Source organism: Morone saxatilis, unplaced genomic scaffold (genome assembly GCF_004916995.1).
Source record: "Morone saxatilis isolate NCDOM2014 unplaced genomic scaffold, NCSU_SB_2.0 Contig20, whole genome shotgun sequence".
NCBI lineage: Eukaryota > Metazoa > Chordata > Actinopteri > Moronidae > Morone > Morone saxatilis.
Window position 1 is genome coordinate 5,992,819 of NW_023339763.1, and position 21,078 is coordinate 6,013,896.

The 21,078-nt window shown below is 39.9% G+C and overlaps 2 protein-coding genes across 2 annotated transcripts in view; both read right to left on the reverse strand.

Annotated features, from left to right (window-relative positions):
* rars1 (arginyl-tRNA synthetase 1) overlaps window positions 1–4,597 on the reverse strand; it is a gene marked incomplete in the record, with an annotated part of 23,077 nt that extends 18,480 nt beyond the window's left edge. The window contains 5 exon segments of the mRNA XM_035667034.1: window positions 576–676; window positions 872–980; window positions 1,483–1,671; window positions 2,635–2,769; window positions 4,432–4,597. Coding sequence (XP_035522927.1) covers window positions 576–676; window positions 872–980; window positions 1,483–1,671; window positions 2,635–2,769; window positions 4,432–4,476 — 579 coding nt within the window.
* A 6,362-nt stretch (window positions 4,598–10,959) lies between these two features.
* wwc1 (WW and C2 domain containing 1) overlaps window positions 10,960–21,078 on the reverse strand; it is a 47,167-nt gene continuing 37,048 nt past the window's right edge. Inside the window, exons 12-22 of the mRNA XM_035666266.1 lie at window positions 19,022–19,139; window positions 18,228–18,398; window positions 17,728–17,920; window positions 17,261–17,401; window positions 16,662–16,714; window positions 15,643–15,868; window positions 14,873–15,043; window positions 14,642–14,734; window positions 13,327–13,557; window positions 13,045–13,163; window positions 10,960–11,851 (exon numbers count right to left, since the gene is read on the reverse strand). Of these exons, the coding sequence (XP_035522159.1) occupies window positions 11,785–11,851; window positions 13,045–13,163; window positions 13,327–13,557; window positions 14,642–14,734; window positions 14,873–15,043; window positions 15,643–15,868; window positions 16,662–16,714; window positions 17,261–17,401; window positions 17,728–17,920; window positions 18,228–18,398; window positions 19,022–19,139 (1,583 nt within the window). The 3' untranslated portion in view covers window positions 10,960–11,784. The remainder of the gene's footprint in view (window positions 11,852–13,044; window positions 13,164–13,326; window positions 13,558–14,641; window positions 14,735–14,872; window positions 15,044–15,642; window positions 15,869–16,661; window positions 16,715–17,260; window positions 17,402–17,727; window positions 17,921–18,227; window positions 18,399–19,021; window positions 19,140–21,078) is intronic.

Below are 21,078 nucleotides of genomic sequence, written 5' to 3' on the forward strand. Positions count from 1 at the left end.
TCTCAAGTCTTTGCACTCAAGTCCTAAAGTTTGACTGAGTCGTAAAAAAGTCATGTTTTCACCAAATGTAATACACAAACCTTTAATGCTTCTAAAAATGTGTATGTATTTGCTAAAAGACGTGCAGCTTAACTTATTTAACTTGAATTTTGTCACGTTCAGCCATGTCTTGTCGTATCGTATTAACTTCAATCATACTGGAACGATTGGGGGATCAAGTCCACACCTCTGATCTCAACTCCTAAAATTCCCTTAGCAGTAGTCGATGGATTGATTTTCTTTGGCCATTTTTCTGTAAGTTCGGTTAAGATTTGCGCTAAATCCGGAGGGACCCTTGGGTAATAATATTTTTTCTAGTCTGGAGGGATGTGGTGTAAGAGAAGTGGTGCAACAGATGGGATACCTCACAAACAGAGCAGGGATATACAGAGCAGCATGTCTGAATGTTTTATTAAAATAGTGTGTCCCTCCACTCCCTCTGCAGGAAGAACCAACCCTGTAGTAAGCCTCACTTCTCATGGTGTGAAGCTATTAAATGTGTCTAGCTTCGTGCTACATGCGGGAGTGTGACGCACCTTCTTCCTGGAGGGGAGTGGGGGGGGCTGCACCCCGTTGATCAGCAGGTTGCTCAACAGTCTGGACACAAACGGCCTCTTCAGGTGGATGTTGATGAAGCCTGAAGACATAAGAGGCATCAGAGGGGAAGATGAGACTGAATCACTTCTTACACTGGTGTGAGAATATAGAAAAATACTAGAGAAGGAGTCTGTCTGACATCTGGCATTAACACATCTGCTGACTGAAGAGCTTCAATCAACTGTATTTCCACTAATGCTAAGATAAAACACAGCCAGATGTTTCGCGTCCGTACCCGGTCCTGCGATTTCAGTTTTCTGGATGAGTTCGTTGTCCGGAAGGTTCTGGATGATCTTCTCTGCGATTTCCCTCGGGCTGATCTTCATTCCCTTTGCCTTCAGCATCTGCAGCACCACAAAGCCAGAGAGAGTTTTACAATTATTAAGCTGAAATAAAAAAAATACCCTCTTCTCATGCCTAAAGAAACAAACAGCTAAACAATGTGTGTAGTAACTTTTTTTTTTTTTGCAGTTTTGCAATTTTTAAATTTGATGTATTATATTTTTACAGATGGTGAAACCTGCGGTGATTTACTTTTTGACTTTGACTTTACTGGTTCAGCAGTCGGCCACCACAGAACAATATTAAACACTGCACTGTTACAATAAAAGTACACAAACAAAAAACCTTCAATGTTGTTAAAAATTGGCATATTAAGTCTGAGTCCTTTCTGAGGACAGGTCTGTTTATTACTGAAAAGAAAAGGCTTAATAAAATGTCTTTTAAACCTTGAACCATGACAAGACATTCAAACAATTTCAGGACCTGCAGACTCACTGAAACTGTCATTTAACCCCATTTAAAGAGTAATCTTCTATAATCCACAGACAGACTTGGCAGTCTCACCTGGGCCATGGCCATGGCACTGTTGCACTGGTAGTCTCCAAACTTGGCCTGCTGGTTGGGCGCGACGGCCAGTGGAGGGTTGTCCAGCTCGGGGCAGGAGGCCCGGATGGCCTCGCTGAAAATCTCCTGGAGCCGATGGTTGATGTTCAGCATGGATTTACTGCAGTAAGTCCTTTCTTCCTGGAGGCCCTGAGGACATAAACACAGTGATGATACATGAGGAGGAGGAAGAGGAAGATGAAGTGCAACAGAACACATTTAGCCGTATTTTTTATGAAGATGATGGCTGCTGGAACAAACCTACTGGTTTAGTGGCTTGAAAAGTTTTTATGTTTTATTGTATTTTATGATGTTTTGAAAAAAAAAAATCTATATCATATTACTTCTGACAGTAATCAAAATGAAAGAAAATGCATTTGTTTTTCCTCTGGTGGTGGAGTAATTAGCGGTTATGTTGCAGACGAGTAATTGTTACTCTGTAGAGATTGGAAAATGTGTACACCAGGCAATACTGAAACTGAAACGGCTCATATGAGTCATCTGTATTTTGAGAAATAAACATGTGATTTAGTTCAGCCATTCTCAACCAGGAAAATTCTTTTTTTCTAGGTTTTAATTTACAAAGCTAGTTATTGTTATATCTAAAAGTGCTCGAGAGAAATTCTAATTAAAATGCATGCACTTCAATCACGACACATCATCAGGTACAAATGTGTTCTGCCACTGCTAACGCTCCCTCGGATACAGTGACGCAAAACGGAGCGTTTCTTTAAATACAAAAGTGTCATGGGGCAAAATGCTCCAAAGAGTGTGCTGTGAGGAAATATGAGCCTGAATACAGTGTTTGGATTTGTAACGGCAGGTAGAGGCGCTGAGCCGAAAGCACAGTGTGTGAACGCCAAAAGAACATTTTTTCAGGAAAAGGGATGAGCTTACCTACCAACTCAGTCCAAAGCCACTTTTAGAACTAGCTATATGGTATTTATTAGATTTTCCCCTTAGGATTTTTTCTCATTTCTTTGGGAAGGTGATCCTCAGAATTGTATTACGTATTTATTTATTTATTTACTCTGCAGCAGCAGCTGGAGCACAGCTGGAAGCAGAGTTGTATCCCTCTATAGAGCGGAGAGCGCCCCCTGCTGCGTCACTCACCCTCTTTAGGATGTTGAGGCGGTACTTCAGCCTGGCGTTTTCCTCCCGCAGCTCATCCAGACGTGCTGATGAGTTCAGGTTCTGTGGGTTTTTTAGGCTCTCAATCTCTGCAGAGAGGCTTTGGATCTCCCGCTCCTGGAAAAAAAAAAAAGAGATATTCAGTCATAGTTGTCTGACTGCTAATAGATCGATCAGCATACTTTTAATGGTGTGAATCTGCCAAACCAATTCAGACATCCACCGAATTATTGAGTGTAGTTCTAAAACTTAGAGCATATACTGTGTGAGTGAATCCATGAACATAATCCTTTTTATTATCTTGATTTTCTCTAAAGGGAGGGACCGAAAGCGATGTAATCAGTAAACAATACTGCACAAATTGTTTCTTATCAGAGACACAAAGTAAATCATTGCTTTTACAGCAGACTTTAATCAATCTGAATAAACTTTGAGATTTTCAACAGTAAATGTGAATCATAAACATTCAGCCTACAATGTTGGGTAACAGCAGTAAAAGTTTAAATGTATTAGGCAATCACTGTGAGGAACTCTGATTATAAATTAGGCCATGTTGAGTTTCACATTGACACTCAAGTTCAGTAAGTCAGTATGAAACAAAAAGCTGCTTCGTTGTCGGCACATGATGCAACAAAAGTTCAGACTGCAGTAGAGTACAAAGTGTCCTGGAAACTTTAATTTAACATACAGTTTATCAACTTAGCTTTTTTTATATACTATAACAGACTATCACTCACTCACTATCCTTGTTTAATCAGAATCAGAAATACTTTATTGATCCGCGGGGGGAAATTTGTAAAGTGAAAGCTGTTTAAGTGAATTACAGCTGAAACAATCAACCATCAGAAAATTAATGAACAACTATGTTGAGGATTGATTCATTACTGATTCTTTAACTGTAAAACAAACAAAAGATAAAACATTTCCTGGTTCTTAAATGTGAGGATTCGCTGCTTCTTTTCATGCATGACACTTTTATCGTTGGAGTCTTTTGTGTCTGGGAAACTGCAATGGCCATTTTCTTCCCCTAACAAAATGAAATATTCCTTAATTGCAGCCTTTAAGTAATATCTAAATGATGAAACCAGGTCTTTTCCTTGCATAGTGTGAAACCACGCAGCGTCCTATTCAGCAGGACCACTAGAGGGCCCCAAACACCCCGATAATAAACAGAGCAGTCAACTGTAAACCTAATATCATTTAATTAATCGCTTGGTGTACCTTACCTTTCAGTTTTATTTCACTTATCAGTAAGATATGTACAGTGTGATATGTGACTTAACAGTTAAAGGTAGTGCAAACAGTTATTATCTATGGAGGTGAATTTATTAGCACAATACTTAATTTAAATATCTGCTCATTTAATATTTTCTACATTGGCAATAGGGTCGCACATCCGTTAGACATCCTGGTCAATTCGGCTTTGAAATGAGACACCAAGTAACAACACAACGCTTTGTATCACTAAAAACACTCCTGACAACCACACACTGCTACTCGTTGATGTGCCATCACTTCACAGTGGGTTGGTTGAAGACAGGACAACTAGTTAAATCTTTACTAAAATAAGCGGGGTTCGGTTTAAGGGTGGATAGCCGAATTTCAGATGGGTGACAACCTTCTCAGCAGACCATCTTTAATTTGTTCGGTCTTGCCGTTTTTTGCGCTGACAAGAAGAACAACTTTAAATCCACGGTTTTTTAAATTGAGTTTGGCGCTGCGTCTTCTTCTGGTCACACACGTATTTTTAGCCTCGTTCCCCACAAACGGAGCGCCTACCTGCTGTTGCAGTCGGGCTGTGTACTCGGTTACGGCGTCTCCCATCTTTCCGAAACACTGCAGAGAGACTGTTTTTGCCGGCTGGATGTGGAATCTCGTGGCTGATGAAACAAACTGCGAGGAGAGGAAGAAGTTCACAACTTTATATTATACTTCCGGTGCTGGAAACGTAGTCGTGTTCTTCTTCTCCTTCGTTTTTACTGGCGGGTCGCAGAGCATCGTAGGAGGTGGACACCGCCACCCCCTGGATGTTTGTGGAAACTACATACAGAAATATACTGAAACTCCAGCACAGTACTGAAATACACATTTAAGGCAGATATTTCATTATCAAAAGGCGGATCTAGAGGGAACTAAAACATAAAACTAGGTGTAAAAATAAATGTTAGTTAACTGGAAGGAAAATAAAAGCTAGACTTGATAGTGTGTGCTTACAAAATGAACTGAAATAAAATAAAAAACACACAGGAAATTATTTTTAGTCTTTGTCAGTTTGGTAAAATTTCGAAAAGTCAAGTTTGCATTGTAATACATATTGTGAACTTAGCTTAAACCTTGCTCCTGACAAATACCACCCATATTATAATTAAAAAATAATAATACTGAAACTAAAACCCACTCTAGAAACTAACAGAAACTAACCTGAATTGAAAATAAAAATAAGAATAAATGAAAAATACTTAACCATAATAACTCTTTTATGTGACTATTGAAATATATGTTATATAATAAATAAAAGGTATAATGAAAGGCTGAAATTAAATGTTTAATGACTCTTCCCTGCTCTCCCTAACAAGTCAGACTCCCCTACTAAAACATTCATACTGTCACTAATAAAATAAATTCTGTAACTGGATTTATCCAGGCAAACCTCAATCATATCATCCATTAAAAATCTTGACCACAACTACTTATTTCAAATGTTTTTTTTAGTGTCAAAAAGTCCCAGTTGTCCTGAAAACAAAAAAGTGCAGCACATCCATACACAAAGGGAATAATTTAATTTTGTAAGAAACAAAAACCCACAAAACATCAAAATAGAAGAGAAGAACTTTTTTTATTTGTTGTGAAACTACAAAACATATTGTTTGTTTGGTTTTTTTTGTGCTGGTGAAATATTTACAACTCTGGTCGACAGTACAGTGTCTGAGAATAAAATTCACAGCTTTTCGGGACTCTCGCGATAAAAAGAAAAACAGGAAAAGCACACCCAAATCACAAAGTGCAATAAATACATGCTGTATGTTTCTCATAGCCGCCTTCATACACATTACCAGGTTCATCACCAGTCGTAACACAGATTCATTAGAAAAAGAAAAAAAACAATAATCACATGAGGAAAAAATGCACTTAAACTTCAGAAAACAAACAAGAAAACAAATAAGAATTATCACAACCTACATGATGAAAAAAATAATTATTTGTGACTAACAGCATTTGTCTTTTTTTCTCTGAATGATCGTGATTTCTCATAACAAAAACCTACATTCCTTCATCCAGATGTTGTTATATATAAATGAGTCTTTTCTGATTTAGGAGGTTAAACAACATTCGGTCGATCATGACAAAGTTTAATGGACTTCAAAAGAGACAGAACTGATCCTCAAGACTACACAGAGTCCTATTCTTCAGAACTACTCTACAGTGGAGGAAAACAAAAAAAAAACCTGTTTACATTAGGAAAATTAATGCAAACCTTTCTCTACATTTCTTTCAGATCAGACGATGGCGGCTGGGGGTTTGGACATTAAAAAAAAACTAAAAAAAAAAAAAAAGTTTATGTGCTCTCCGAAAGGCACAGTCTCTCACATAACTCCAAAGGCTTTCATTAATTCCACAGTGTTCCTGCTACAGTAAAACCCTCAACCCTCAGAGCGCGCAGCTGCATTCACACTGCGGGAGGACGCAGGAACCAGATCTGACCGCTTCAGTCGCACGACTCCACGATATGTTGTAACTTTCATATATGGTTCCTCAATCTGAGACGTTTCTTATTTACGGCCGCGTGACCTCCACCTGAACAGACCAGTTAGAACTCCTGTAAGACGCTCCAGTTTGGCATGACGGTGGAGCCGTTCAGTGTAGAGAAAGTGAGGCGTTAAGGTGTCGACGCTGCGAGGAAAAAAGATGCGCCTGTGCAAGCTGAGGCAATATGTGCTCATCCCTTCGCCCCATGACTCCATGAACAGGAGAGATTGGAGGAAACTAACTAAGGACCGAAGCGAGTTCTAGGGCCAGTCAAGAGTCTGAGCTGTTGACAACGCTAAATGTAGCATTCTAAACAGCTGAAAAAATCCTTTCGTGTTACATTTTATCGCACCTTCAGGATGCATAATTATCTAAAATGTTGCTAGGAAGGAAGAAACTGATCTCCAACGGACCCGTGTGTTTGACCTCTTCAGCTCCGCCAGGACGCCGACATCCTCCGCCAACATTGCTGTCTTTCAGAGGCTGTAGCGGGGCTCAGTTTTAAAGCTAGAGTGAAGACACTGGTATCGTATAAGACCAAATGACCTAAGGCATCCACTGGTACCAGAAGGTAAAGGTGGTGTTGGTGCTGGACTACAGTATACTGAGGTGTCACATTTACAAACAAGTAAATGTTTGTAATAAGTGTAGATTAACAAGAATATAAGGCAGGTGTAGATTACCTCAAGTACGGTATTTTAACTATAACTCTGAGGTACTTTACTGTATTGTGATATCCTACTTTGCATGTGAACTCCATCTCACCTTAGAGGAGTTATTGTACTTTTTATTTTTACTCCATCTGAAATCATAGCAGATTTAGGTTTTATATACTGTCTTAAGTCCCCAATGTACTCCAATATGGACGCAAGGTTCTGCTGATGGTACTATGGGTGTCCACACGGACCAAAAACAAACTTTAAAGCACTCGAACGCGGGCTGGTAAAGTCTTATCTGGACCATTTCAGTTTGTGTACTTCAGGTGTTTAATCTTTGGTATTGATCGTTTTGTACAGCTGCTGTTCAGAAGTGTGACTGTTGACGGATATCAGGTATCGGCCAGAATCAAACATTCAGTTCCAGCAGTGTGAACGCAGCCTCAGTGTGAACGTCCTCCCAGCATTTGATTCCGTTCCCATCCAGTTACACCTTTCGTTTAGTCTTTTTTTTGACGAGGGATGAAGAGCTGTAGTGTTTTAAGTATTTGTGGGATATTTATTATTCTTATAGACACTTGTGCAAAATATTCCTACGTCTAACCTGAATGTGTTGTGACTATATTTCTTTAACTGTGGATTTAAAACATTTACAGTATTTATCAGAAAACAAGGCTGATTTTATTTTTGGGACTCTTTTGGAGACTTCTGCAGGGTGACATTAAAAAAAGGAGCAGGAAGTGGAAATATTTAACAGGAAAAATAGGTCAAAGTAAACTTCCTCTGTTGGTCTTACACATACAGACACCAAAGGCAAGACATGAACTACAAAAAAAGGTTGTAGGTCGACTCTCCATCTGATCTAGAGTTCAAGCATTCTTATGAGCCGCTGTTTATCCACAAACAGTAACAGAGAAACATCTGGAATGGCAACAGCAGTTAGCTTTGTGTCAGCTACATCCTTGTTTGCACCGGGAATGGAAACGCGATTATATGAAAGGTTTGTGCTGCGTGATGGACACCAACGCACCCAATATACATGTTTAGCATGGTGACCCAGCAAGAAGAGAACCGAGACGCCACAGAGATGAGTCGATTAAATCACAACAGAATGTCACAAGTGAGGGACTTCCATTCGACTTTTAATATCACGTTTTTCTGCACGTTGAAAAAACCCCTGGAGGAAAGATTTTGAAACTTTTATACAAGTTAAAATCCCTTGTGTTCAAAATATTGAATTATTTTGTGTCCAGTAGGTGTAATTTAGTATGTTTCATTCTCAACCTGCGTGCTTCTACTTCACTCATTTTCTACATTTTCCAGAATGCATTCTAACAAGTTGTTGCCGTCAGCTATAGATTTCAGTAGCAAAGTTTTCTTTATATTCCTTTTTTGTGTTTAGCTCAGTAGGTGATTTGTTAACCTGCCATCTCCCCTTTGTATTCCCCAGTAGCAGAGAGAGAGTGCAGGGGCAGAGTTGTTTACTTGTATATGACATTCTAATCTACTTGACTCATTGATCCTTCATCTGAATGAGGTTTGAGTCTTTTGCCCAGACCATGGCTCTTTTTCTCTCAGTCCTGCCCTTCTATTTCTATGATCATTCAGTAGCGTCTGTGCTGCTGAAAATGCACCCCCAGACCAAGCCACCTCTGGAACAAAACATTTAAGGGGAGAAATAACTACCGATATCCTGTGATTTTTTTATTTTTTTTATAGTGCTAGTAGGGCTATCTTCCTTGTTTAAAACCTAATGGTTTAGTTATACCTAATTCTTTGTCTAAGATTTTTCAGTATTTTATTTTGATGATTTCAGCCAGAAAACGGTGCTGCCTTAAGTCGAGATCTCTCTTGCAGAGATGCAATATACTGCTCACCATTATTAGTCAGTTATTTATTACTCATTTGTTTGTTTTCCTAAACGTTTTGTGAACTGCTCACAAAGGCCCCTCTGCAGATAAATGCTTCTTTGTGCTGTAGTCACGACTTTTTATATATGAAGAAAACAATGAGGTAGAAGCACAGTAATGAGAAAGCTTTTCCAGCACATATAACTAAACCTCTCTTTTTGTTGCAATGCATTCTGGTCTTTTTCCTTCTGCTGCTAAAATATATCAACATATCAGGTCTTTCAGGTCTTCTACGTGAGTCCAGTTATCAGGATCACTTTGAATATACAGTGAAGAATTTCAGGGAGATGTTGTGCATTAACGCAGGTGAAATGTACCAAGAACAACCTCTCCAACAGCTACTCAACATCCAGGTACAAACATAAAAAGGCAGTAAACAACAGATGTGCCGGAGTCGAGGTCTGCTGCTGATTTATAAGTCTGGTTGCCTTGAAAGCAAAGTCAGACCTCAGTAAGTCTCCACTGAGTTGAATATAAATCACATCACAGGAGCACGTACAGTTATCCGACATCTGACTGAGCCGCACTGCACATACAGGGGGAAAAATTAAGATTTATTTTATGTACTAATGTGGATTGTATCCAACAATCTGCAATAAAATATTCTGAAAATAGAAGATCTTTAAATTGATAGCATATAGGGAGGTTCTGCATGTACACAGGGATCATCTTTCATTATCTGAAGACATTTATGAACTTATGAATGTTTGACTCTACAAGTGTTTATTAATTCAGGGTGCTTGGAGTGACTGTTTCTTGAATTGAAAACTGCATCCTAACTAATAACTTAGTTTCTCTTCACACTGAGTTGCTAAATCCACTTATTTCAGAACATTTCTTTCTCACCTTTCTGCACCCACTGGACACGAGCACTATGGAGAACTTTCAAGGACTGGCAGTACTAGGAAAAGTCACACATACATGTAATATATGTATTGATAGATTAGACTCGTGTCTGTTTGGTCATCGTGCTGATTTTAAAACAGAACATATATTACAACGCGCAGCAGAGTAACCTTAAACAAATGCTGAAACTTCACCACCTGAGCCAAACAAAACCTACAAAGACAACTAATTATTCCATCTCAGTGAGAATATTCCTTTCTGCCAGTGGTTGCAAGACAGTATAGAACTTATAATTAATTGTGGGATGGAACAAAAAGTAACATTATAATCTTATCACTTTATCGGGACCTGAAGTCGTGTGCGGGTCCACCTCTTTTAGCTCCATTTTTGGTCTCTACCAACTCCTGAGGGAAATATCTGACTCTTTCGCTGCTAAATTCTCACCTGTCTTCACCAGGTAGCCTCGAACTGTGTCTGCCTGCTGTTTGGTAGTGAGCAGGTATTACACAGTGGGTCTTTAGCGCTTAGCTGCTACATTGGTGGCCTAAAATGACACTACCAGTTGTGGGCTGTAAGAGTTGAGAAGGACTGATAATTACCTGCAGGTTCAGACCCCTTTCACATTAAGATAAACATCAAGATAAGCAGCTTTGAAGACTCAATTGATTTGTTTAGTTTTGCTGGGGCACCATGCTAACGTCCAGTTGTAAGAGACATGAGAAATATCCAGTTAGAGAGTGAAAACAGAGGGAAGTCTAAAACATAAACTGACCAAACGTAGTGTTCATATGTCATTACGGTAGAAAACATTTTAACCAGTCAATCAAGAGAAGATCAGGGGGAGCGGTCGGGCGGGGGGGTTTAGTCACTTCCTTTTAGTCATACAATCAGTAAGTTCACAGTCATCAAAAATACATTTGATCTTCACTTCCTGTGTGTGTTTCGACAATCTTCATGTACCTCAACAATCAACAATCATTCCAGCGCGAGGCAAAGGTTTTTGGATTGTTTTTTTTACTTTCCAAAAACCCACATCAAGTTTCTTTTTTTCATTTTTTTTTACCTCGTTTCTTAAAGTGCAGACTATCCGATCAACTACCTGAGTGTTAGTGAGAGTTAGTGCTGTTTCTACACTTTGCCGAGTGTCCGTGTGTGTGTGTGTAACTGGTGACAGACGAGTTTAGACTTCACACCTAAAACAAGAAGAATCTCACCTCCCACTCAATGATTAAAAACTGCTCTTCTATAATGAGATCCAGTTCATTTAGTAATGTCTGTAAAGACACGCTCCAGTTTTCCTCTTCTGTTCTGGTATCGTGTGTCGTGTAGTGAGAGATGCCAGAACTGAAACAGAAGGCATGCTGATGATGCTTATGTACAGCCATCTGTGCTGTCAATATTGTACACATCAGACAAGCTTCAGGTGTGCTTAAGTTTGTCAGCGTATAAACTTTTCAAAATGCTCTCACAAACACATGACTTGCAGGTTTTATCACCTGCTTAACTTGCTTATTTTGCTTCAGTACCTTTGTTTTCTTCTGTATTGTTTTGTGCTGTCGACATACATATATATTTTTTGTCCAAATGTGTTATTTTAGTTCAAAACCCTTTGTATGCACATGTGCAGCTGTGTGACTTTGTGCTGGAATGATTTTAAACACCTAAGAGCCTATAAACAGCCTGTTAGTAACAGAAACACAACGCCATAAACAGAGTGAAAGAGAGGGTGAAATAATAATAAAAAAGCTCTAGCAGTGCTATCACTAATTTACAAACAAAGACTATCCACATTAGAAATGCTGAGCTCTTTAAAAATGTGTTTCTTCACGGTTTTCAGTGTTTTTTTTTCTACTAAACATATTATTAGTATTATTATTATTTAAAATTCTTCATAACACCGCCAAACATTTGCTTCATTTGTGTTGGGAACAGCAGACTAAGACTCAGGAAGGGAAATACTTTGAAATGCTTCTCTACACATCGTCAGCCGGCAGGTCGGGGATGCTGGTCTTTGCTCGTGTGAAGAAGGCCATCTTCTCTCTGAAATTAACACAGAAAACAGAGCGGTGACATTAAGACAATGAGATATTGCAAGGCCAAAACCAATGTGTGAATTTTAGTTTCAAAGTGTTTCGAACTAAGTTGGGGTGTCAAACTTCAGTTAGTTTTTCTTTATTATAATTATGCCATTTCTGTCAGGTTTTTATCTAAATCAATGGTGTGAGAATTTCTGTATTGTTTTAAAGTCTCTAAAGACCTCTGAGACTAATTGGTGATTTTGGCCTTTATAAATAGAATGACTTGACTTTCTTCCTGGTCCTTCACACTGTTTCTGAGCTCCAAAATGGATTTATAACAGAACTGTTGTCCACTTGCTATGGAAAATAAAATAAAGATATGTGTGAGATATGAAAAGATGTGGAATCCATTTTTGTATTTTCTTGGGGTGCGATTCACAGGGTACATCCAGATATTATATGTTCTATTATATATCTGCCCATCATAAACAGGCAATTCTGTGATAATCTACATCAGGTCATGATGTGGGTTAATGAGGACTAAGAAAAGCCCCTAAAATGAGCAAACATTAGTCATCAGTGAAAAGGTGAGATAAAATAAAGCATAACAAAACACACCAAGCTTTTTCACAATATGTCCTCATGTGCTGTCAGTCAAAATCTTAAACAGCTGGAAAAAGGTTGAACTAGAGAGTGAAACTATCTGGAAACATCTGCGCTCCTTCATCACAATATATCATCATTTCTGTGATTATTATTTGTCTCACCCCACAGTACATTTCTATAAAGAACATATTCTCACAGTATTCATCAAAGTCCTTCGTCTGTCTCTCCCTGTCTGAATTGCTCGGCTGTCTTCACTTTGTATGTATAGTCAGTGCTTATGAATTCAGTGTAAATTGATATTTATAAGTATATATAAAAAAAATGTGTATAATAATGTGTTTTTAAAGAAAAATACTGTTCATTATATTTGACTGATTTTAATACGTGGTGTTTTGTATGTGTGTGTCTAATCTGTTGTCATGTTTTTCTTTAATGTTTTGTGTGGACCCCAGGAAGAATAGCTGATGTTCTGCATTAGCTCACGTGTGTTGAATACAATTGAATAAAGCTGCATTTTCATCTTGTGTATTCTGCTGAAGCTCTTATCTACAAACACACAACAACTGACTCTCATATGTCAGATGAAACCTGGTCGGCTGTCTCTCTCACCTGAAGGTCTGGACCTCGGGGACCTCTTTGCGGCTCTGGCCCCTGATCTTGTGCACGTCCTTGGCTGCTGCCCTCATCATCTTCTCCACCCGCTTCTCCTGCAGTTGCTCCTCACGAGTCTGAATGAGACCAAGAGCACATAGGCATTCATATTGGTTGGAGGATCATTTACAAATGTAATTAGAAGTGCCCTCTAGAAGATTAAAACTTGTGATAAAAAACACTTGGATGCATTGTAAAAACTTTAGCCGTTTGATTAAATCTCATTCAATGGTCACGCACCTGTTTCTCGGCCTGCTTAAGGAGGAGCCGGAAGCGTTCGTCTTCTTGGACCCAGGCCGGCAGCTCTCTCTGGCCTTGCTGCCTCGCCTTCTCCAGTTGCGTCTTCAGCTCCCGCAGCACCCGCAGCTCCTGCGACAGCCGGGCCTGCCGCGTCCGCGAAACCTGCAGGTCCAACTCCAGGTCCAGGGACGTCCGCAAGAGACCGTCCAGACCTTTAACTTGAACGGGAGGCTGAAGGGAGGACAGGGAGGGATACAGTTAGGTGCCTTAAACACAAACACAGTTGGGTGGCAACAAACATTTTCATTATCGGTTAAAGGCGGGGTCAGTCACTCTGGAGAAAAGTCTAAAGGCTGCAACTGCAAAATAACTGAAAATCTTCCCTGATGCAGCCTGTGAGATAGAAAGATTGAACACATTTATGTAACAGAGACCTGGGCTGAAACCCAAAAGCTGTTCCTTTGCTCACTGTTAAAGACAGATAAAGCCAGGAACGTAGAAAAGGGCCTAAAAGTCACTCGAGTGTACAGTAATACCCTAAATTATTTGCTAATACTGTCACCAATATGTGATGCACGTATGTGAATCTTCCGCTGCTGTCGAGCCCCAGGTGGGACAATGGGGCAGATATTGCTGCCTGCCTCTAAATTAATAGAAGCAGGCAAATGTCAGAGCTGCATTAAACATTCAAACGGTTATTAAATATTAAGAGTCACTTCACTGGGAGTGGTTGGGTGGCTTTAAGACTTAAAAAATGCAAATAGGCTCTCCGTGTCTCTCTGGAGAACGGAGACGATAGTTAATGTGTCGGTAAACCTGCTTTTGACTTCACTATTAAAGTGTCAAGAAGCAGGAAGATGACAGTAGATATACAGCAGATAATAGAGGGGAGACGTCAAATCACTGAGGCTGAAACAGTCAAACTGCTGGAGTGAAGAAGCATATTGAGATTTACTGCTGAGGCTTGAATGTCATCTTTGACTCCAAAGAACAGCCACAAATTTGGTAATTCACGTTTAAGTTTCGAAATCCAGTGACATTGACCAGCAGCAGCACACAACGCTCTGCTGCGCACAACTGTTAAGAGTGAGAGAGGAATGACATTGATGCTGTCGAGTGGAACAGTCGGTTCCTGGTACAAGGTTACCCCCTATCCAAGCAAGTGTGTCTCATAAGTCGTTCAAGAGATTGAACTATGATTGGTTGTGGTGTCATGTCACGGCAAGAATTTATGACACTACGATCTGACACAGTGACCATCTCAAAAATATTATGTTGTCTTTCAAGAGAGATGGATCAGGAGAGAAGTTTCTACCTTCTTCATGCGCATGCTTCGTCTCTCTGAAGCGTTTCTGACAAACGGAGACTTCTTGGAGAGGGTGGAGCTGTCGCTGTCACTGCGGTTTATCTGGAAAGAGAGTGAAATATGAATTTCCATCCTCACTGTATATTTGTCAAATCTTTAGGAGAACAGAAAGTCTGTTTTTCTCTCCATCTGATGTGTTTTTTATGCTGCTGACATCAGCTTCTAGTGAGTGTCAGTTACCCTGCAGATGTACTGGCTCTGAGGTCCAGGGGAGAAGGTCTTGGAGCGGATGATGGTGTTTCCCCTCATGAAGGGGTTCTGCTGGTGTACGTCGTGGCGGCGCTCCTTGGGTCGAACCACAGAGCAGTGGTGGGACGGCAACAAGCTGTCCATGCTTGTCTCCTTGTTGACCTGGACAAAGAAAAGACGATGATGATAAATTGGATGGAAAATTATATCAATTTCAGTCCTTTAAGAAATCTGAAAGACCAATGAGAAGACGGAACGAAACATCAAATACCGAGTGGCTTTAAGATTTATAAAACTAAAATTAGACTCAAATTAGCCTCAATTTCAACAACAAAGAATGTTTTTAGACATTTTTGACTTCTCCAGCACTTCTGTCCACTGAGGACAAAAGCCGGAAGAGGATGAGTTGAGATGACAAAAGACAAAAAAGAAGAAAGTACTACGATGACAATGGGAAGAACAAATCTATTGTAGTCCATTTCCTGCTCCAGTGGCTGTTGAAATGTGTTTCTGTCTCTTTTATGATGGGTTCTTCCCTGTATGATTGTTAAAGGTCAGTGGAAATTGCTTTTTGATTCTACAGGACTGACATCCAAACTTGAAATTCGCCACTACAATGTTTTAATTTTCTTTCCATTTTCCCTCCAATGTAGCTACACCAAAATGCGTTCCTAGTAATCCAAGGACATAATAAATTTGCCACAATCCAACACTACAAGTACACCATAAACTGTATTCTTTCCTCAATCAACAAAAGTTACCTTTTCTGTGATGGCTGCTGTTGCTGCTGCTGCTGTTAGAGGATGAGGAGGTGGAGGTGGAGGAGGAGGAGGAGGGCGAGGTTTAGTCGACTTGTCCTCTTCCTCCTCTGCTTCCCATTGGCTGCTTTCAGGATAAAACTCATCCTCTTCCTCCAGTGGTTCCACTCCCTCTGCGCCATTTCCTTCTTCATCATCAAACATGTCTTCCTCCAAAGGGTCGCCATGCCTGACGATCAACAACAGAAGAGGACAGGATAAACTTAGCTTCCATCTCTATTATTACTCATATACCTTTAAATGTGAAAATTTTAGACTGTATTTTATTTAGCTAAAGTTCTTGTTCTTCTAGCACAGCTGGGAGAGCTTCTTTTGTTAAAGAAAATAAAAGGTCTATTTGGTTTACTATAAGTGTTCTGAGAGAGTAAAGAAGTGACACTGAAGCTAAATTATTGTTAACTTGGTAAGATGATTTATTTAGCTAAATAAGATGAAAGCTAAAAATCTACGTCGGTTTTCCTTCTGTAAAATTGAAGCAAAATTCAAGTTAGTATTTGAGTGAATGAAGAATGATTGACTAGGTGGTCTAGTTCCTTCTGTTCTGTTGTACACAGGGGGGAAGGACACCTGTTCCAAAGTGTATGTGTGTGTAAAGGGCACCATAGCCTCAGGACACCTGGTGATTGTCATTAGGTTAGAGGGAGGAGGAACGGTGGAGATGTCAACAGTCGGGGGGGAGGTGTATCCAAAATGTAAGCAGCTTTATTTACAGTCTGAACCTGTCAGGTAACATTCTGTGAGTGTTTGTTTGTCTCCTCATGAACAGTAACTGACTGTTTTAGTGAAGCGCTACGGATCATCTTTCAGTGTGAAAATATGAGGTTTACTTTAAAAAATTGCTCAAGTGGGACTGGATAAAAAAATGGAAAATGGGAAATAAAGGAGGACAATGCAGGGTCAAAAACAGGAGTGAAGGGGGGAATACATTTAAAAAATAGATGACAGAAAGGAGAAACACTCACCACTCATCGTCCTCAGGAGCTCCAACTCTGGAAACACTGGAAATCGCCGGAGTCTGAAGCACAGAACACACACATCAGGAACAAACAGAGATTTACCAAAAGTCAAACAAGTAAACTTTTACTTTAGTGTCACACATTGACAAACCGCCACAAACAGACAGAGAAGTGAATTGAGAATTGTTTAAAACTACAAAAAGAGCATCATTTTTCTCAAACTCAAACTGCGTAGGAGGTAATCTTCTGCTGACCATTCACTTCTTTCTCTCCCAAAATGTGTTCATAGTGACATGACAGGCAGTAACCTTTTGACACGTGTTTTGTTTAATACAAAGTATTTTTATACCCAATTAAAACCACTTAAACAGGCATAACCACTCATGTCAGCACAGAGAGAAATACTACTTTCAATGTTACTCTGGTTAAAAAAATGAGGAAACTGGCCTCACTAATAATAAGCAGCAGCAGGGGTGCTGTATACTTTCTAACTTAATCACTGAGCTGTAATGAATGTTAATATCCACTTCTGGATGTCACTCTGAAAGTCAGAGTATCGGCTCATATGCGAACCGACAGTCCACTGGGTGACAGTGTGTCTGTACCCTGTCAGAGCCGCCGGCTGCTCGGCTCTCTTTGTCCTTGTTGTTCATCTCGGGCATGTAGACACGGCTCAGCAGGTTGTACCACTTGGTGCATCTCTCCTCCGAACAGCTGACATCAGCCAGGCTGATCTGGGCTCCGGCCTGGAGAGGGGGGAGAGGAGGAAGAGGAGGAGAGAGGTAAGATGGACGGACACTGCAGCTCATAGTGTCTGTTCAGAAAATTCTTTGAGTGTTGAGTGTAAAAAAAACAAAAAGCAGCTGGAGAGTTTCTTTTACGTGTAAAATAATTTTTACATTGTACTGATTTTAATGTACGGTTACCTTCAAACTACAAACACACAATTAAATGTTGATTGTAAAAGGATGAAAACAGGAAAAAGTGGAGAAAAACTCTATCAAACTCTAGCTCGAGCTCTACATGTTCCCTGCACCGCAGATGTAAAACCACACAGGAGACTTCTACTAACCAGGCACTCTTCGTGGCCCGACTTTCTGGTGTTGCAGATGTCGACCCTCAGTGTCTTCTGCCGCAGTGCACTGTGGGATATCTGCATGCTGAACACCTCATTGACCTCCACGATGTCCTGAGGCAGAGAGCCGCGGGTTCGGAAGAGGCAGCGGGTGGCCTCCACGCAGGGCAGCACCGCCGAACGCACATACCTGCAGCACACACACACAGGTGAGAGTGTTAGCATGATGCTGTGTGGACACATGAAGCATCAAATTTGAATTTAAGGTTGAGACGTCAATTACTTCTTTGCCCGAAAATACAGAATAGGTGCTGTGATGACTTGTTGATTGTTATTGATGATGATGAAGTTTGTACCACTTCTTGTTGACATGCGTTTTCTTTTTTCTTTCTTATTTTCTTTTTTCGTTTTCTTCTTGGTTTTGTACATTTACAATACATTTACACCTAAATTACTAAAACAAGTGTAATCTTATAATCATAGGTAAAAGGACGTACATTTTCTGGTCAGCTGGCAGACAGAGGGCGCTGCAGTTGGACAGCTGCATGACATAGATGGTGAAGCGCTGGTCTCTGGACTCGTAGCGGAAGCCGAGCTGCACCTGAGAGCAGCCCAGCGCCAACCGCTCATCATAGGAGCCGAGGAGGAGGTCTGCAGGGAGGCCCGGCCTGGAGGAGAAGCAAAAAAACAGTCACACTTATTTCTGAGTAAATTAACATGTAAACTGAGACTTCAAATGTTTATTCTCTAAAGCTGTGTAACAGCAATGTCACCATAAAGGATTGATGGATACGAGCTATCTAGTTGGAAATACTGTTCATTATGAAAAATTGTTTAGTGGTGGATCCGGAAATCTCTAAATTATTCGAATTTTAACAATAAAGATAATATTGTCAAGTTCAGGGAAAAACATTTTGTGAGTGTGGCGATTAAAGGAGGTTTATTTTGTGTGAAGACATAATGCATCTACTCACTGTTTTCTTGCAAAAACCACAACTTCACTACATTACTGCACATTTTTGTCAGAATTGTGACATACACAAGTAGTATTTTTAGTGAAATTAAATGTGCTAAAAGACTTTTAGAAAAAAGGGAATAAAAAGGATAAAAAAAAATGAAATATATGTAAAAAAGTAGTGCAGTCTATAGTCTGTATGCAGTCTATAGAAACATGCAAAGTTTCCATGAAAACCTTTGACAATGGCAAGACTACAGAGGTCAAAGGACAGAGAGTTCAATATTCTGGTTGTACTTCATACAAAAAGTATGGTAAATAAAAAATGATTGGTACCTGCGCTCTGAAGGCTCGTACACACCGCTATCGCCAGCCACTGACTCGTCCGACACTGCTGAGGTCACGCCCATCTTCTTTGGCCCCGCCCCTGTTCCACGCAGCTGTGGCGCCGAGTCTGAAGAGAAAAGGAAGAGGAGAGATGGTTACACTCACAAAGGATTTGTTTTGTGTTTTTAATCATCAGTCTGGTGATATTTTATATTTAGGGTATAGTCAACAAATCCCATGACATGAAGCGGGAAGACCTGGTGATCGAACCGCCAACCTTCTGATTATTAGACGACCCGCTCTACCTCCTGAGCCACAGTAATGAATCTATCTACTAACAAGTATTATGAGTGTATCAAACACTGATATTCATCTTCTTCCTCTGTGCTACAAACTCATTCAGTTAGACACACAGTTGAACTAGGTGACATGTTCTTTCACTACCATGAACACACACACACACACACACACTGTAGTATATTTTGACCCAATCCCACATACACAGTCCTGCTGCCCCATGAGCACAAAATGTGTATTAATCACCACGAATAACAGTCCCCCTAAAATGCAAAATTTCCTCTGGTTTCCTCACCGCAAGTGAGTTAAAAACCTGGCCACAGAAAAGAAACCTGTTCTCCGGGCAGTCTTAGATCAGGAAGTTAGATTAAAACTCCTTATTTACGCCAACCTCAACCTGACATGGCCTTCATCAGGACAGTGATTGAGACCATGAATTATTTTCCCCCTGCAGTAGAGTAGATGAAAGAGTCAAAATGCACAACAGCGTCCACCTGAGCACTTTGGTATAGAGGACTCGTTGAACCCTGATACTGATCAAACCCTCTGTCAACACTTCACAGTTATCATATGTTGGTTTTGTGCTATGAGATGCAATTATGTTATCCTGGCTTTGTTAGAGTCTACAGTGTAAACAAGATGCTGTCTTTGTGTAAGTGTCTGACTGTAGTGGAGAATATAATAATAAGTTTCCAAGACACTAAACTACTGTTAATACAAAGTTTTGTTCCCACTCTGGAAATTTATACATATATATATTAGCCCGATGCTAAATGATGCATGCTAAAAAGCAATCTATCTGGAGTGAGTAAAGTGCTTGTTTTGCCAACACGGTGGTCCCACTGAATGAAATGAGGGGGCTGCCTTTATATGCTGACATTGTGTTAAGGTTGATCACTGCCCGTACAGAGCTAGAGCCTGGTAATACGTTCTGTAGCAGGTATAGAGAGTGAACAGGAAACCAGACACCACATTCACCTTTCACCAGAGGTTGCAACAAGAACCTGAGTCACGTTCAGCTGCAGTGGGTCCTGCTCAAACTTCAACTGACCATCACTACAGTTTAGCGGTAATTCATTCAAGGGCAAAAGACTCAACCTCTCCACAATTGTTCCACTTAACTGTTTAGTCCAGAGGTTTTCCAACCCAGAGGGGAGAGAGAGGAAAGTTAGTTATAGCAGTTTGGCTGCTGATTTTGCTCATGGAGGAAACTGAGGTATTTAAGCTAACATTACTTCTTCTCTGAGTCAGAACTTTCTTTCTTACTTTCTGAGGATATCATTATATTATATTATTATATAATCTAATTAGTCCAAAGCTTATAAACATCGATAAATCCACTTAGAAATCATAAAAAGATGCTCCTTATAACTCCAGAACTTCAAAATCATCATTTTTAAGTTTTCTTCATTAACATAGTAATGTGTTAGTGACAGTGCAGTCTGTAAATTCATCAGGCACAAACTGCTAATAGCTAATTCCATACACTTTCGATGTGTTGCTTTGTTAAACAAAAGTTAAAAAAAACTCCCAAGATAATCAGTTTACTATGATGTCAAAAAGAGAAAACCCTAACGCCTACGAAGCTGGAACCAGAAAATGTTTTTAGTTGTTAAATAAAAATTATCAAAAGCAATTTTCTATGGATCTAATAATATCATTAATTTCACATCAAATCAGTTAAATTAATCTCATTTTACCTGTTTACATTGAATACATGAATTACATTTCAAAAATGAGTTCAAACAGGACACAGACACAGACACAGA